The 20149-nt window shown below is 33.4% G+C and overlaps 1 protein-coding gene across 3 annotated transcripts in view; it reads right to left on the bottom strand.

Moving 5' to 3' along the window:
* IFT80 (intraflagellar transport 80) overlaps positions 1-20149 on the bottom strand; it is a 106883-nt gene that overhangs the window by 68419 nt on the left and 18315 nt on the right. For all 3 annotated transcript variants that reach the window (XM_074327086.1, XM_019732028.2, XM_074327094.1), the window contains 4 exons: positions 14257-14367; positions 12658-12726; positions 3923-4032; positions 337-426 (listed from right to left, as the gene is read on the bottom strand). In XM_074327086.1, coding sequence (XP_074183187.1) covers positions 337-426; positions 3923-4032; positions 12658-12726; positions 14257-14367 — 380 coding nt within the window. The remainder of the gene's footprint in view (positions 1-336; positions 427-3922; positions 4033-12657; positions 12727-14256; positions 14368-20149) is intronic.

Raw genomic sequence — 20149 nt, forward strand, 5'->3', positions numbered from 1 at the left:
CCCCCAAAATTCTTTTGGTCTGAAGCTGATCAATGTTTAATAAACCAATAAGGTTGATTTTTAAAAATCTGAATTGATTTAAATTGAGTCACTAAAACTAGGAGTTGTATTTATGTTGCTACTTATTAAGTCAAATTCTGTAGGTCAGTGAGATAGACCAATAAGAAAGTCAACACACTAAAACACCACTTAAATTTATAAAATAACAATTTGCTAACTTACTAGCGTTAAATGACATGGCTAAAGTGAAGAACTAAAAGAATATTCTCAGATGCTAAATACTTTTCACCTATATTTGATTCTTTTAACTAGGTGATAAGTTCAAACATCACATACCTTATATTTACAGTCTTCACCAGCAGATAAAATTAAATCATTGACTGAGTTCCAATCTACTTTTAAAATAATGCCGTCATGAGCTTTCCACTATGAGAAAAAAATAAGATATTAATTATAACTTTAAGAGTACTGAAAAAAAATTTTATAGAAGACATTTTGCCCTTTCTAATGATTCTCTTGTCCTCTCCTTGGAGATTCCCATCTTCCTTTCATAGCCATTATGCATTAAGCTCATTTGCTTGTTTCATTTCTAATTTATACTGATGAAAGCACCTAGCACTATGACATCCACTATATAGCTTATGTTCTTATAAATTTCCTCAGTTGCCTGATCTCCAGATGGAAAATCACTTGCTGTTGAACTATTCCAAACTTGACATTTGTGTGAACACTGGAACAGAAAACGTTATGTATTCCAAAGCTTAGTTAAATCCAAATCTTGTTCTCCTCTGTACAGTTGATCCCATTACTGATACTGCCTTCATTCTTGTTTACTCTCTTCTTTTTTTAAGAAAATCTTCTACTACATGAACATCTTCTTTAGTACTTTCTTCATTCTCTTCTGCATATTCTCCTATGCGTCATTCTCTTTACCCTCATGTCTCCGGGGTAATCACTGAACTACCCTGAGAAGCTTCTGCTGCATTACCCCTATAACAAAAGGATATATGAGTATTCCACAGATATCTATATACTCTGTAGTCTATACATATATAGAATGCATATATATATGTATAAGTGACCCAGAAATTGACAATCTAGAAAGTAAACATGGATGTCTTCTTGCTCTTAAATATTATTCATATGTCCATTAGCTATTACTACACATGTAATTAAAAGCTGTCTTTCACCATGTTTAGGTAGAATAATATAACTGAAAAAGAACTAATTTTCCTTGAACACTATAAGGTACATTTTAACATCTGAGCCAATAACTTCATATCAAAGAGTGACCAATTTTAAGGGCTCTCTCTACAGACCCTTCCCAATCTATTATTCATAATATATACAGAACAAAATATTAAATTATGGTCAAATAAGCTCTAAGAATAATTCATAGCTTGTTTTATTGAAGATATATAAAAATATACACTCTTAAAAACAAATGTTTTGATAATATATGTTAAAATGCAATAATTCTCACAATTTACTGCCAAATTAACCCAATGTCCTAAATAAACTACAAGGACAAAACTAACAACATATAGGCATACATATATAGGTAGATATACACACAGAGATCCTTAAGAGTTTAATTTTAAAACGACAAAAATTAATTTTGCATATTCAAAAGTTAGGAACAATATTTGATTTGATTTAAATTTTCCTTATACAGTTGACCATTGAACAACATGGGTTTGAACCACATAGGTCCATGTACATGCAGATTTTTGTCATAAATACTGTAAATGTATTTTCCTTATGATTTCCTTAATACCATTTTCTTTTCTCTAGCTTACTTTATTGTAAAAATGCAGTAAGTATATAATACATGTAACATACAAAATATGTATTAATCAACTGTTTATGTCATCGGTAAGGCTTCCTGTCCACATTAGGCTATTTGCAGTTAAGTTTTGGGGGAGTCAAAAGTTATACTTGGATTTTTGATTGTGTAAAGGTTGGCGTCCCTAACTCCCATGTTGTTCAAGTATCAAGTGTACTGTGTTTTAGGACATCAATTTATATACTACATGTATTCACACATAATGCACAGTTTTCAATTATTTCTCAATGTACTAGTCACTCTGTGAAATTCCTTTGAACAACAAGCTCCTTGACACCAGGAACTATGTGCTGCTTCACTATCTCACACCTAGCACAGGGCCTGGTATGTAGTAGATATGTACCATATTTTCAGTAAATGAAAACAAAATTCTCTTCACTATAAAACCAAGTTCTGGGTCTCTAGAAGACTCCCTAGAGCACTTAAGGGAAATGAGATATAGATATACCTTTGAACAGCATTCTACAAGGAGGAGTTAGTTAAGCATTCTTTTATTGGTAGACAATCCAAATTTGAGTATATATTTATGACCAATGAGAACTGCTGCAGCTTTAATTTTTCAAAAGGATTGGAAAATTTCCACCAAATTACTACTTTAACTCCTCCTCCACTCTAGCTGAATTTTGGTACCAGATATTTTTTCTTCCCTCTACTACCTCCTGGCCCAAAGGTTCTAACAAACCACTTAATTCTAATTTAATTTATCAATGTATTGATATAAGCATCTTCCTGAGTTTCACTTATATAAGCCTGATTACAGGCATCTAAACAAGTCATATACCTATAAACAAAAAGATTCATCTTGCCTGTTTTTGCTATATAATTTCTTAGCAGAGTTTCAAAGTGTAAGTGGTATGGAAGAACTTGGACTAAAGGCAGTCAGAACTGGTCTTCTTTTCCAGCTTCTTCCCTTTGTCCAAATTCTTTACCTTAGTTACCTAAGAGCAAGGACATGTATCTTCTATTTCTTATTTGTCCCACTGTTCCTAGCAGACTGTTCTGCATGTAGTAAAATGTAAATACATGTTGACTATATGAAATATATATAGCATAATCTACATAGACGTTACTAATATGAAAGCTCAAAATCATTTCTATCTCCTTACTCCCCCAAATCTGTATCTTTTCAACTGTTAAATCTGATGCTACTTCTTCTTAAAACATCTCTATACCTGCTGTAGCCAAACTCCAGCACCAAATCCCTTCACCAGGAGCTAGTCATTCTACATCTTTTTTCTGGCCTCCTTGGCTCTAATTTATTAGGGGCTGACTAAAAGGTAGAGACGACATAATAATGCATAATAATATAAATAACTACTCTAGATTGAAAACTTATTGTATGTACTCACTGTGCTCACTGTATGCACTGTCCTGTGTACTTTGTAATTAACTCACTTAGTCCTCACAACAATCCTATGAAGCAGGTATTAGCATCACACCTAAGAGAGGCAAGAGCTGAGGCACAAAACTTGCACTTGAACCCAAGGCTTAAAGGTTTTCCATTAATTTGTCCTACTCTGACCTGTTTTCACTGCCACCACTGTTTTGCTTCCATATAATTGATAAAATTATATACACCTAATTTGTTCTAAACATTACATTGACTCCCCCTCCACTCTACAAATACTAAAAGAATGCCAGTCTTAGAGAAGACTCGAAGTGTATTTGAACAGATGAGGAGGAGGAAGATGATAGTGATGATAACAAAAAAAACCATAGTCTAAACAAGCTCTTAAAGTTTAATGATTTCATCCTGTTTTGTCTCAAATCTATACATTTGAGGCTGATTCTGCTAAATTTAAAGATGCTTATCATGCCAAATCATGTGACAATTTAGTAACTCAAAACACATTTATGATTTACTGGCATAATGTGAGTTGGAATAAGAAGGAAGTGAACCTTCTTGGAAACATAAGCTGATATTCCCTGTTCTATAATAAAGGCTGATAAAATCACACACTTAAAAGCCTGAGACTTTAAAAAGACCACCCAGAAGAAAGGGACTCCTAAGAAAGTGACCTCTGACTTAGCAGCCTGGCAGATCCTTACAACAATTAACAAATGCCTGAGAAGTACCTGTAAAACTTTAGCATTTGGTTGAAGAGGTTTAATGATCAGCTGCTTGCCTGCTGTGTAAAGAACCTTTTCTGAATCAGGGCCCCACGCGACTGAATACACTGGTGTTCCTGTAAAAAAAAAAAAAAGAAAGAAAGAAAAGAAAAACCTGATAAACTAATTATTATGCCTTACAAAAAGGGAGAATGTTAAGAGGATCAAAAAAATAATTTGGGGTGTCATTTTGTTTCCTCTTAATTGAAAAACCTTTTTAAACTGGATTATAGATAGCCTTATACTGAAGTACAGACTGGGTTAATATTACCATTGAAAATCTACCTTGACAACTGGAAAACTATTTTTTAACTAATTTTGATCTTGCTGAGAAAGATGGAGTTTTTAAGAATTGTATCATTGAAATACATGAAATAGACACACTACATTATTTTAAGATATAAGGAGGTATATAAGGAGGTATCCTTTTCCATCAACAGCCATCAGTATTTAAACTGACTCGAGGCATAAACTGACTTAAATTTTCCACACAAATATAGACATTATACTCATCTTATAGATTATTTCCCATTCCTGATGTTGCTACAGGCCGCAGTACTTTCCTTCATCCACTGTTGAAGCAGTAGTCTAATGAATAGAAATCATCCAACCCCCAAATAATCTATCTCTCCCATCTATGAATTCATAAATGGCAAAATAAGTATCAGATTAGGGAAAGTTTTTCTATCAATCAAGTGTGGCTTTGGCCTGAAAGCTAGGCTAAAAAGGGATTAAATGTCCTATAACCAGGACAAAGTTGACTCCACTTCCAGGGGAAAGGTATGAGTTTGATTTACTTATCACACAAAAAACTATATTAAATGTTAGACTGTTTTCAATTTCCTAGAATAGGAACTTAAGAGATGGTATTTCTTAACTCAATTACTTTCTAGATTACCTAACATCTTCTGGAAGGCTATACTTTACGTGATCCTAGTTTTTCAAAAAATGAATATCATAACTATTGAAAGCATTAAATATTTGTACTCCACTATATGACCCAGTTACCTCTTCATTAGGGAAGTGAATCAGGTTATACAATTAATCTATGAAATATTAACCCACCTGTATATATAAAACCAAGCCTTTAAAAGTTGTCTAGGTCTCCTAAGTCAGACCATTATTAGCAGTTGACTTTCTGAGAACGAATGAGTGAATGTTTCAGGAATTTACTTTCTCAATAGAAATGAAATGTGAATATGAAGATTTATGGTCAATCAATATTTAATTATTTATTTAAACAGTAAATCCAACCGATGCTAATCAACAGGGAGTAATCAGTAATCAATGGGGAATACATTTCAGCAAGATAAAAGCTTGTGTTCAAGTGGCATCCTACTCTTTTTGTGCCATTTTCTTCCCAATCAGAATACAACTGGGAACAAGTCTCAGTCGTTTACAAGACTTAGAAAGTCTAATTTAAACCTAGTCCAAAAAAATCCTGAAGCATGTCTTCCACAGTTTAGGTAAGACATTATATTGCATCTAAATATCCTGTTTAGTCAGTGACATCTAGGATGGTTCTGTATCAGAGGAACCTACAGATGGCCAGTGAGACAGCCAACCTCCGAAGGCACTCCTCCTTCTTCTGTACTTGGTAAGTACGTTCTCTTGGAATACTCTTTGGAAGTAGCCAGGAGCTGACCTGGGCTTCAAAAGTATACTTTCTTGGAGCTGATGGGCCCTGAAAAAACAGTTCCCAATATTCCCCAATAAAAAAAATTTTTTTTTTAATTTAAAAAACAAAAACAAAACAACAAGTATACCTTCAAATGAACAGAGTTCAACTCTAATAAACTCCCCAGAAAATGTAAATAAAAATTTCACATATCTCAAATGTGGTTCTCGGGTGAGGACTGGGAGGGAATGGGAGGAAAGCTTATTTGATAAGGTGGTGGAATTATAGGTACCTTCTTAATTTCCGTTATTATAGTTGTAATTATTGTGCAAAAAAGTAAATTAATATATTATAATTACAGACTATCAAATCTTCAAGAATATATTTGATAAAATTACACTTTCCTGGGGTATATATTAAACTATGACAAATATCTACCCCCAAGGAAATAATTCAGTAAATACAACTCCCATTGAGTTATACAGGATGTGACTCTAGCCCTTCAGTTGTGGTAAAAGGCACAGTTGGGGTATAGGATGAGGAGCTAGGGACGCTTTTGTCCTCTTTAACATTGAATTTGTGGCCCCATCAAGTCAGCTGTGTCACCATTTCCTTGTTTATAAAACTTATAGATCTTCAGAATACTTATTTTTCCTTTTGGGACATGGAGATTATTCATTTCCTGTTTATAAAACAATTTTTAAAACAATAATGATGTTAAAGAAACAGGTATAATAACTTATGGTTTAAAACAAAATAAGCTTATGGAGAAAAGTTAAATAATTCCTTTGCTATAACGTGGTTTTTAACCACATTCTTTCCATCAAAAAATAAATATGGAGTTATTTATGATAAATAAGCAACCCTAAATAAGATCAATAGCTAGGTCTCATTAGTTCAATCTTCTTAACCATCAATATTCAAAATGGATAAAACATCAAGAACTAAGAGAAGTCTTCATTATATTCACCCCATATAATAAAATATTAAGTATGGAATTACTGTATATATGAATGTTTCCTTTTCTAAAAGGAGATATACTACACATCGCTGTACAATTTCCCAATTTGGGTAGTTCTAATAAAGATTATTATTGAAAGTGGATGAATTAGCTTCATAAAGAAAATAATGATTTCTATTATGCTGAAATCAATCTATTAGCATTTGAAACAAAACCATAATATAGAAAATGTTTTTAAAAACATACTTATTAAAACACTGAATTATTCCTAGTGCTACACTTCACTTTACAAAGTCAGGTGGAAATAACATATTTAACTTTTCAGATTGAATAACTTTAAAACAAGATGTTTTAAATTTCATCATTACAAAAAATGGACCAAAAAAACAAAAACAGTCTTATTAGAGTTAAGTAATTTCTTGCTTTTTATATTGGGAATTTTTATTTATGTTCCATTTCAGTTAAGACACTCAAAAAGATCTTGTTTTTCTGACTTTGTACACTAAGATCATGTGACCTTTTTGACATTTTTTAAGAAACCACATGCACCTGGGGTTGTGTTAAATGTCAGACCCTTATCTCTCTGTAAAACAAATTATCTAAATTCTTTCAACCTGTTGAGGCATTTTAAACCACAGAAGAGGAGACAAAAATGTATTTCAATTGTTTTAAGGAAGTACATGGTTAAATATACCATGTTTTTCACATTCATACTAAAAGGTATCCCCTAAAAATGTTGTTTTTGCATGTTTTTAAGAATGCTTTTGAAACAAACTCTTCACTATTATAATGAAGCATTAGCTATCTTTGCCTTGAATGCAATATAGGTGTAAACTAAGTGACTATAAATAAAGTGCTTAGAACAGAGTCTGGCACTATATAAACACTATCTGTTGGTGACTGCTACTAGAAATTACTTTGTAATGCAATAAGCAATCATTTATTTATTGTGTTGTTCATGGGAGTAGGTACCCTTTTTTTTTGTTTGTTGCCAAATTAAGAATTCAAAAATGAAGAATTATTTCCTTCATTCTATTTGTAGGGACATGTACTAACAATAGGTAATCAAGTGGGATTTATTACACAAAAAAGCAACTTTTTGGTTAGATGTGTCACTGGGTCAGTACAGAGGAAAAGTTTAAATGAAGGCATTTGTTTCTTTAGTTTCTATCAGCCACCTCTCCTTTGGGGATCTCGACTTCCCCCATAGCTTCACCTTTCACCTTTCTGTAACTGACTGCCACACTAATATTTCAGCCTTTACCTCTAAGCTCTAAAACAACCGTTCCACTTGCCCCAAAGACATGTCAGAACTTCAAACTCTACAAATTCAAAGCTTTCATCTCTCCACACATATCCCCTCACTTACTCTTCCTTCTGAATTCTTTACCTCTTACAGGGTATCCATTCCTCTCAGCTATGGAGAACTATTCACTTTTTTCAACTCTATCACCACTGCCTCTGTTCAAGCCTTCATCAACACTAGCACAGAATATTTTAATAACCTCCTTACTGGCCACCCCCATTTAACCTCTATCTCCTCTAATGTATCCTACATATTACTGCTAAGGTATGCTTCCTAAACGACAACCCTTATCTCTTACTCTGGTGCTCAAATTTTTTTTTTTTAGGTTTTAAAATAAAAAGCTATAGCAGCAACTCCAAAACCCTCCATTTAGCATCCAAGATCATCAATGTCTTGGTTCTTCCGACAGAACTATTCCTCACACAACCTACACTTTGGCCCCGAGGGTCTGCTCCCACTTACCTGCCTTCCATGCCGTATGCCATTCTACCTCTCATCATCTAACTTCCGCCACAGCAACAATCCACTGCCAACAAGCCTTACCTAATTTCCTTACCTAATTTCTTTACCTTTCAAAGCCCAGTCAAAGATGCTGCAATATTTGCCAGGAAGCCTTTCTGATACTTTCTACCCCCCCAAAAAACCCATTAATCTCTGCTTTCCTTGTCTTTCCACAGTACCTTAGAGCAATGAGCACATTCTGCCTTGTATTACAGTTATTCACATTTCCCGTTGACTTCCTTTACTAAGCTTATTAGGGACAGATTCCATGTTTTGTCATGCCTTTCTTCCAACTGAACAAGGTTTGCAGTATTACCTATTCTAATTTTAGTCTATAATTAAAATATATAATGTAACACAAGATAGGGCTTAATTATAATAAGCATCACCGGCCTACACATTATTTTTCTCTAATAAGGAAAAATAACTCTTCAGAGGCACAAGTAAGAATTATTTTTAAACTAAGTCAAATTTTCCCCAAAAAACTTGAGATTGATGCTTCTTCTGCATTAGAGAAGAGGATAATGACTGTGACTTTTTCTATCTGTACATCTGGTTCCAATCATCAAGAAATGAATTCAGGAATTAATTTGTATTCATCAAGGAATAAGTATAACATAAACAAGGACACTTTCCACATTGTTTATTGAATTCCAAGTTGTACAATAATTCAGGCTTATGTTATTTCATTTGCGCCAAAATTTACAATATTTCTTTTCAAAAGAGGCAAGAGTTCCCCATCCCCACCTAGCTTGACTTTCTTAATTGAGTCTTTAGTATTCAGCTCTCAATAGTTCAGATTTATAATCACCCTAGTTTCTAATAAATCAAACAAATCTTATGAATAACCAGGAATTTTTCTTTTGAAGTTAATACCATTATAACTTAGCTTCTCTAATGATTTTTCCCAGAGATAAAACAGGAAAAGTCTTTGCCTGATTAGGAAAATGTGAGTGGCACCAATGATCAAAACCTCAAAAGTTAGATGCATAGCTCTGTAGTAAATTTATAATCCTTAATCTAGAAAAAAATATCAGATGACTCAGTTGAAATACCAGTAGGTTAACTAAAATAAGAAAATCTATCTAATTTAATTTTGCTCGTTAATCTTATAATTAACATTAACTTTGAGGTTGAGAAGAATAAGTAATAGGATTCAAATAAGATAAGAATGATCAGTCCTTTCACAGCCATTTGATGTTAAGGACATTATAGCTATTTGGAATGTTGATGGAAAATATCATTACATGATATAAATATATAATAAAATGACCTATATTATATGACATAATCTGTATCTTAGCTTTTAATAGCATCCTATTTACCCATCTATTTGGGAGGAATAAAAAAAAAAAGAAGAGTATGAGTCATCCCTCTCCACAATAAACAACATACACAAAAATTAACTCAAAATGGATCATAGACTTAAATGCAAACAGTAAACCTCTTAAAAGAAAATATAAGTGTAAATCTTCATGACATTGGATTAGGCAATGTTCTCTAAGACATGACACTAAACTCAAAAGCAATTAAAGAAAAAATGGATAAACAATTTCATTAAAACTTTTGTGTTTCAAAAGATATCATCAAGAAAGTGAAAAGGAAAATCACAGAATGGATAAAAAAATAGTTGCAAATCATGTATCTAATAAGAGTCTATTAACCAGAATATATAAAAAACACTTACAATTCAACAATAAAAAGACAACCCAATTAAAAAGTGTGCAAAAGAATTTGAATAGATATTTCTTCAAAGAAGATATACAAATGGCCTGCTCAATATCATTAGCCATTAGGGAAACGCAAATCAAAACTACAATGAGATACCACTTTACGCTTACTAGGATGATTATAATAAAAAGGACAGTCAGTAATAAGTGTTGAGAATGTGGAGAAACTGGAACCTTCATACAATTCTAGTGGGCATGTGAAATGGTACATACACTTTGGAAAACAACTTGAAGATTTTTATTTATTGATATAGAACTATTTCCAAGATAGTTCATGACTCAAGTGAAAATAAGCAAGGAACACATTGCAGTAGATATAGTAGGCAACCACTTATTTACAAAAAACAAAAAAGGAATATACAAAAACAAATTTCACTCATAAGAAAAAGTTACACCAGTTGCTTCTGGGAATGTCTGCTGGGTGACTGTACAACAGGGTAATTAATATGAGAGACAGAAATAGTATTTAAGGGGTAACTTTATACCCTTTTATGTGCTTTAAATTCTGAACCATGTGAATGTACTATCCATTAAAAATTAATACTTAAAAATAAAATAAAAAGATTTAAGTGCTCCTTGCACGGTACATACTAACAATCAAAATTTTATGATCACTATTATTGAAAACAGGGGTTGCAAACTCAAATTCCTACCGATTTATGTTGCATTCTACCATGTAACATAAATGAGTAGAGTGTAAGAAAAATAAGAAGAGAAGCTGCAAATCCAACTAAAAACGGAGCAGCCACTACTGAACTCCAGCTGATCGCATTTATTCTGAAAAGCAGGCTTAATGTTGCCAGATCTTCCAATTTTTCAAGACATAAGAAATCCAAATTTGAATATGAAATGTCCTAATTTAATATATGGCCTCTACCATGATAGTAGGCCTGATTTAGCCCACAGTCCACCTGTTTGTGACCTCCGATTTATAAAAAGTCTTTAATTTATGAACATACTCTGCTTCCAACTGCCCTTGCAAATTTGGGAACTCTAAATGTATTTTCTCAGTAAGAGTAAAATAAGTAGCAATTTGGTTTCCAGGTCCATTATACAGGTAAACTATAGTACTGTCACCTACCCTCTATAATTAACAAGGTTTATATTAAACAACTTATTCTACGTCTCAACTTTAGACTTTGGAAAGTCCAAAATGGTGAATCCAAAGATAGTAAAAAGGAAGGAGATGACTGGGAAGAATTTAAAGAAACACAAGCAGCCTTAGGGGGTCACTGATGAAGGGTCTTAGGCAAGAATTCAGATTACTGTAGTGGGTAGTGATATACGCTTTCAGAATTTCTCTGAAGATCTGTGTCTTCTGCAGACAACAGTTAGTAAAAGAAAAGAAAGGAAAAAAGATTATGTCTCAGCAGCAACAGCAGAAAAGAACCACAGTCCCTGTTCCAAGGGGGCTGATAGAAAAACTGTCAGTTGCTCATGAGTCAGACATCATAAAATGAGAATGTCAAATAATTAGCCCTAACAAAAATTATGAAGCCAAAAGGATATCCCTATGCCCACTAGAAGATTAAAATAAAATTTATTTTCTAAAAGTACGTTTTATTGCTAAAGTAACAATAAATTGGTATTTTTTTCCTAACTGAAATTCACCCCTGAATGCTTCTACCAACTCTAAATTTTCTACTTGTGGATAAATAGCCTATTTGGAGGTTATCTATCGTGAAGATTTAAGCTCAGGAGAGAAGTACTCTCTAGTACTTCTGGTTACCTTTGCTAACATTTGGTTAACGTTAAAGAAATGGAACTATTTTAATACTATCCTAAGAGCAAACATGATTTAAAAATGAAATCTGGAAATTTTTGAAAATCATTTATTGAAAATGCTTCACAACATGACTTTATCATATAATTCTGAAGAATAGTCTGCAAGCAAGCTTTTTGGCAACCTGTTCCTAAAGATCAGCTAATACATGCTCAGGTCAACTGCTTTATTTCAAACTGCTTTATTGTTCCTAGGTAAAATCTAATTAGGAAAATAAATCTGCTATATAGAAAACAACCCTATGTTATCTAAATCCCAACAGGAATGACCACTGGATTGACTTTATGAGGTACTTCAACCCAATAAACATGGAAAACTGAGATGCTGCTGAAGTACTTGTAGCCTACCAAGTTTTGGCTCATCCAGGTGTCTGCTCCCTTCCATTAGTATAGCAAGCAAATATACAACATAATTTAGAAAGGGTGCTAATATTATGAAATTATTAGGACTTTTTAAGTAAGGAGACACTCAATGTTTTCTATTACTATTGTTTACCTAACTAGACACCAAATCCTATTCTAGATAGGATATGCTCATAATGCTTCAGAATTGTTTTAAAATGAATCATTAGCCTATAACTGTATTTGTATAGATTCACTAACAAAGAAAAGGCCCTTGAGTATTTCCTGGCTTGAATAATACAAGTACCTTGATCCACCAGACAACATGGAAAGGCAAAGGAAAAAGTGTAAAAGGAAATAAAAGATTTCAGGTTTTGAAGCTGAGCAAAATCAGTCTTAGAAACTATATTAGACTGGTTTCAAAGGAAAATATTAAGACATATTTACTGATTATATACATACCTTGCTGAGCTAAAGTTGATCTCAGCATTCCACTCTTTGACCAGATTTTTATTTGTCCATCTTCTCCAACTATAAAGAGAAAATAATAGTTGATAGTTTTATCTATAAGAAATAAATTTAAACATTAAATTTACATACACAAATCTGTAGCATCTGTATTAATGCATATTTAAAATTCAGACAAAATTTAATTAAATGACAGTGCTTCATAACATTTAATTAAAATTACTTTGAAACAATTTTATCAAAGTAGCCTGACTTCCATGACAAAATTTTTTTCCTTTAATATTAGAAGATTTATGAGTATATTATTCAAATAATGCTTTCATTTTCACTGAAATCTCCATCCTAGAATTCTAAGAAAAGTGTTTTCAGTGTAATAAGATGAGTTGCAGCCAAATTTCAGTGAGTTGGGGACTGAGTGGGCTACTCTTTTGAATAGCTTGCCTGAAAGGGGAAGAAAGGAAGAGGAACTTGTAGCTAGAGAGAGTTATTTGTTAACGGAGGGATTTTTTCTTTCTTCTCAATTTTCATGACAGATGACATCTGAAGACATTTATACACTGAAAAAGAAACCACTGGAAAACAAGAAATTGAAAAAACAGGCAAGAGAAGAGACAACTCACTGAGAAAAGTCCTACAGAAGGCCCAGGGAATAGGTGTGGTAGTTTTAAAACATATCCATAAATTCTTCATTATTCCTCCTATTAAGAGGTGGAGTTTAATGTCTCTTTCCTTCAGTGGAGGCTATATTAGTGACTTGCTTCTAAGAGAATGTGGTGGAAATGATAGAGTATGACTTATGAAAGTGGGTCATAAAACATTCTGTGGCGTCCATCTTGCTCTCTCTTGGATCACTCACTTGGGGCAAAGCCAGCTGTCATGTTGTTAGAACACTCAAGCAGCCCTGTGGAGAGGCCCAAGTGGTAAGGAACTAAGTAAGGCCTTCTGCCAATAGTCAGAGAGGAACTAAGACCTCCTGCCAACAGCCATGTAAGTAAGCTATCCTGGAAGCAGAGCCTCCAACCCCAATCAAGCTTTCATATGATTGCAGCTACATCCAGCTTCTTGAGTCTAGCACAGAACCACCCAGCCAAACTGTTCCTTGTCCCATATAAACTGTGAGATAATACATATGTATAAGCTTAAGTCACTAACTTTTGGGGTAATTTGTTATGCAAAAATAGCTAACATACAACAGGTGAAGAGGAGAATCCTTGCAGTAGGACAGGAGATGGGAGACTGAAATGGGTAAAGGACAATTAAACGAGATTATATTGAATTTTAGAATTTTAAAGAATTACAACTTTTATTTATTCTCTACTTGATCATTCCAAAAGCATTCTTTGACAGTACATTCTCCATAAGTCATGTAAGAAAACTGATAATTAATGACATTCTCAATTATAGCATTATATAGCAGTCTAGATCAATAATGTGCCAATTACTTGCTATTAAACACTGCAAAACTTTTGCTAAATAAGAATATTTTGTTCTTTAGACATTTTTCTTTAAAAAATTTATTTAAAATGTCATTTTTCTTTAAAAAAAATTTCTTTAAAAAATTTATTTAAAATGTCATTTTTGCAGACAACTTACCTGTAACTAATGCTGTTCCTTCATAATTCCATCTTCCTGCAAGTACTGCTCCACAGTGAGCTTCTACACTTTTTTCCACTCTTCCTAACTTGGAAATCAGATGAAATTTACCTAAAAGAAGTTATACTTGAGAAATCTATTTTTTGAAAATAATTTATTCAATCAACAAACATCTGTTGAGTATCTACAACTAGACTGGTTAGCATAGTGCTAGGTAGTACTGGAGACAAAAGAGTAAATAATATAATTATTCTTACTCTTAAGGAACACACACATCTATTGGAGAGCAGACACAAAACAAAATTACAAAATCCTAAAACAAGTGGTGTTAACAGAAAATATGTATATGATACTATGATAGTTCAGAGGGACAATAAAACTCTGCTGGGATATGGTCAGAAGGGACCAAAAAAATGTCAAGAAAGACTTCTATTTGTTTTGTTTTTTACAGACTTTAGAAAAGGTTAGAAAGGAGAGGGACCAAGATAGATAAATGCTGTTAAAAGATAAACTGAAGCCTATTTTAAAATTTTAGGACTGAACTCATCAATAAAAAGACACAGAGTAGCAGACTGGATCAAAAAACTAAACCCAACCATATGCTGCCTCCAAGATACACATCTCAGCTACAAGGACAAATATAGACTCAAAGTGAAAGGGTAGAAACTGATACTCCAAGCAAATGGTATTCAGAGAAAATCAGGTGTAGCCATACTGATATCAGATAAAACAGACTTCAGGATAAAAAAGGTAACAAGAGACAAAGATGGACATTTCATAATAATAAAGAGGACTATACAACAAGAAGACATAAGTCATCAATATTTATGCCCCCTTCAGCAACTACTATATAACAGAACTAAAGGGAGAAATTGACCAAAACACAATTATACTAGAGGACCTAAATACATCATCAACAGCTATGGATAGATTATCCAAACAGAAAATAAATAATGAAATAGCAGCCCTAAATGACACATTAGATGAAATGGACATAATTGACATTTATAGAGCACTTCATCCTACACCATCAGACTATACATTCTTTTCTAGTGTACAAGGAACATTCTTAAGGATAGACCATATATTGGGACATAAAACTAGCCTCAGCAAATTTAAGAAGATTGATATCATCCCAAGCATATTCTCTGATCACAAGTCTTTGAAACTGGAATATCAACTAAAAAAGAAAGCAGGGAAAACCACAAACATGTGGAGATTAAACAATATACTTTTAAAGAACGACTGGGTCAAAGAAGAAATTAGAGGAGAGATCAAAAGATACATAGAAACAAATGACAATGAAAATACATCCTACCAAAATTTTGGGGATGCAGTGAAAGCAGTTTTAAGAGGGAAATTTATATCATTACAGGCCTATCCCAAGAAACAAGAAAAATTCCAGATAAACAACCTCACATTCCACCTTAAAGAACTACAAAAAGAAGAACAAATGAAACTCAAAGTCGGCAGAGAAAGGAAATAATGAAAATCAGAGCAGAAGTAAATGAAATGGAGAACAAAAAGACAATAGAAAAAATTAATGCAACAAAGAGCTGGTTCTTTGAAAAGATTAATAATATTGACAAACCCTTGGCTAGACTCACTAAGATAAAAAGAGAAAAGATACAAATAAACAAAATCAAAAATGAAAAGGGGGAAGTTATCACGGATGCCACAGAAGTACAAAGGATCAGCCAAGAATATTATGAAGGACTATATGCCACCAAATTCAATAACCTAGAAGAAAATGGACATAGAAACATATAGCCTTCCTTGGCTGAATCACAAAGAACGGGAAAATCTAAATAGAAAGATCAACAGTAAGGAAATTGAATCAGTCATCTGAAACCTTCCCAAAAGCAGAAGTCCAGGACCAGATGGCTTCACTAGTGAATTCTACCAAACATTCAAAGAGGATCTAATACCGGTCCTGCTCAAACTCTTACAAAAAAAAACTGAAGAAGAGACAATACTCCCTAACTCATTTTATGAGGCCAACATTACCCTGACACCAAAACTTGGTAAGGATAACACAAAAAAAGAAAATTACAGACCAGTATCTCTGATGACTAGAGATACAAAAATCCTAAACAAAATTCTAGCAAGTCGAATGCAATAATGCATTAAAAAGATTATACATCATGACAAAGTGGGATTCATCCCAGGGGCACAAGGATGGTTCAACACATGCAAATCGATCAATGTGATACATCACATAAACAAATAAAGGACAAAAATCATATGATTATATCAACAGATGCGGAAAAAGCATTTGACAAGATACAATATCCATTTATGATTAAAACACTTAATAAAATGGGTATAGAAGGAAAATACCTCAACATAATAAAGGCCATATATGACAAACCCTCAGCTACTATCGTAATTAACAGTGAAAAACTGAAGCCCTTTGCTCTATGTTCAGGAATACGACAGGGCTGTCCCCTAACACCTCTGCTTTTTAACATAGTGTTGGAAGTCCTAGCCAGAGCAATCAGGCAAGAGAAATAAATAAAAGGCATCCACACTGGGAATGAAGAAGTTAAATTGTCACTTTTTGCAGATGACATGATGCTATATGGAGAAAACCCTAAAGACCCCACCAAAAAGTTATTAGAAAAAATAAACAAATACAGTAAAATTTCCGGCCTACAAAATCAATGTACAAAAGTCCATTGTATTCCTATATACTAACAATGAAATCTGAGAAAAAGAAATAAGAAAAACAAATCCATTTGCAATTGCAACAAAAAGAATACAATACCTAGGAATAAACTTAACCAACAATGTGAAAAACTTATATACTGAAAACTAGAAAACATTTTTAAAAGAAATTGAAGAAGACACAAAGAAATGGAAAGACATTCCGTATTTGTGGATTGGAAGAATCAACATAGTTAAAATGGCCATATTACCCAAAGCAATATATAGATTTAATGCAATCCCCATCAAAATCCCAAAGGAATTTTTTAAAGAAATAGAACAAAAAACGTCAGATTTGTATGGAACCACAAAAGACCCCGAAGGGCCAAAGCAATCTTAAGAAAAAAGAGTAATACTGGAGGTATCACACTCCCTGACTTCAGCTTGTACTACAGGGCAACAGTAAACAAAACAGCATGGTATTGGCAGTAAAACAGACACACAGACCAATGGAATAGAATTGAGAATCCAGAAATAAATCCATGTAAATATGGACAGATAATTTTCAAGAAAAAAGCCAAAAACATACAATGGAGAAAAGACAGCCTCTTCAATAAAATGGTGCTGGGAGAACTGGAAAGCCACGTGCAAAAGAATGAAACTGGACTGCTATCTGTTACCATGTACCAAAATTAACTCAAAATGGATCAAAGACCTAAACATAAGACCTGAAACAATAAACTGCATAGAAGAAAACATAGGTACTAAACTTATGGATCTTGGATTCAAAGAGCATTTTATGAATTTGACCCCAAAGGCAATGGAAGTAAAAGCTAAAGTAAATGAATGGGACTACATCAAACCGAAAAGCTTCTTCCCAGCAAAAGAAACCATCAACAAAACAAAGAGGAAACCAACTGAATGGGAGAAGATTTTTGCAAACAATGCCTCTGATAAGGGGCTAATATCCAAAATGTATAAGGAACTCATACAACTCAACAACAACAAAAAAAACAAACAATCCAATTAAGAAATGGGCAGAGGAACTGAATAGACATTTCTCCAAAGACACACAAATGACCAATAGACAAATGAAAAAATGTTCAGCATCACTAATTATCAGAGAAATACAAATAAAAACCACAATGAGATACAACCTCACACCACTCAGAATGGCTATCATCAACAAAACAAATAATAACAAATGTTGGAGAGGCTGTGGAGAAAAAGGAACCCTCATCCACTGTTGGTGGGAATGTAGACTGGTGCAGCCGCAGTGGAGGGCAGTATGGAGGTTCCTCAAAAAATGAAGCATAGAATTACCATATGACCCAGCAATTCCTCTCCTGAGTATCTATCCCAAAAATCTGAAAACATTTATCCACAAAGATATATGTGCTCCGATGTTCATTGCAGCTTTATTTACAGTGGCCAAGACATGGAAAAACAGCCAAAGTGTCCTTCGATAGATGATTGGATACAGAAGTTGTAGTATATAAACACAATGGAATACTATTATGCCATAAAAAAAGATGAAATAGTACCATTTGTGACAACATGGAACGATCTTGAGATTATTATGCTGAGTGAAATAAGTCAGACAGAAAAAGTAGAGACCATATGATTTCACTGATATGTGGGATATAAAACTGAAAACAACAGAAGAACAAGATAAACAAATGAAGAAACAAAACTCACAGACACAGACAATAGTTTAGTGGTTACCAGAGGGTAAGGGGGGAGGGGGGTGGGAGATGAGGGTAAAGGGGATCAAATATATGATGATGGAAAGAGAAATGACTCTGGGCGGTGAACACCCAATGTGATATATAGATGATGTATTACAGAATTGTACACCTGAAATCTATGTAACTTTACTAACAATTGTCACCCCAATAAATTTTAATTAAAAAAATTTTTTAAGAGTTTAATTGAAGAAAAACCGATTACAATCAGGCAGCGCCAAACCAGACGTATATAGTTAGTAGCACTCCATTGGCAGGAGGTCAGAGAAAGACTTTGATAGAGAAAAAGCAGAAGCAAAGTAAGGAAATTATTAATTGACTACAGCTTAAAGCCTAGTTGGCTGTTTGTGATTGGATGTCCTTACATTTCAATTTCGTAACCTTGAGGCCTTTACAGACTTAGATTTTGGTTTGCTTCTGTAGGCCAATGGCAGTAATGTCACCTCAGTCTAATGGCCTCCTCGTTTAGTTAATTTATCAATTGATAATCCCAAATTTTAAAATACTTGTCTTACATGATATTACACTGTGCCAGGCACCAGGTAGACAAAAAGAAGTAGGCTACTTGGTTGCCTGCTTCATAAATATGTAGGCAAAAAAGGTAAAAACTTACAACTTTAAAGTATATAAAGAATATATAAGAGATGTCAAGGGAACAAATCAGCTATGCAAAGAATAAGTGCTACAGGAAGCTGAGAAAAGAACAGTGTGGTTTTGAATGCTCATGAAGCCTACTAATGCATAGCTCGAAATAAATTAAGTACAGTGAAATTAGAAACTTTCCCCCAAATATATATGCATATGCAGTAAAAGAATAATGTGGCTGCCTAACCAAATTTTGTCTCAGAGGATTTATTTTGTTTGAATTCACTTTTAATTTAAGGCTTTTCAAGATTTGGCCTATTATTAACAATTCATTAAAATATATTTAAGTCAGATGCTTAAGATGGCTTTAAAATATTTCTCTGGAGAACTATTACAGATGGCTTTAAAACATTTAACACCTAGCACCCTGTGGTTATTTCACTGACCACCTACCCGTTCCCACCAACAAAGTCATTCCCTCTTTTTCACACACAGTGTACATTATTTGTAACTCTGTTGTAGCACTTTTTTTTTTAATTGGGCTGTGATTCATTTCAGGGCAGGGAGCCATGTCTTAGTCATATTTTTATTTGCAATAGTGCTTTTACATGATCAGCATTTGATAAATTTAACCAACTCAGTAACCATACCCAGTAACTAAAAATAAAATAAAATAAAATGGACTACTTTGACATTCTCTTCTTTCTCATTCAGTCTGATAGTTTACTTTTCCCATCCTTCATTTTCTAGCCCCTCCATTCTTTGCCTTTATTCAGCCACTAACAGCATCTGCTTTTCCCCAAACCTTCCTTTTAATTTTATATTTACCTCTGGGTCATTTTTCAGTGTAACAATTACTTTGAATTAAACTGTGCTATTGTTCTCTTTATGAGGCTAACTTAATATAACAGAAAATA

The sequence above is a fragment of the Rhinolophus sinicus genome, linkage group LG01 (genome assembly GCF_036562045.2).
Source record: "Rhinolophus sinicus isolate RSC01 linkage group LG01, ASM3656204v1, whole genome shotgun sequence".
In the NCBI taxonomy this organism is placed as follows: domain Eukaryota; kingdom Metazoa; phylum Chordata; class Mammalia; order Chiroptera; family Rhinolophidae; genus Rhinolophus; species Rhinolophus sinicus.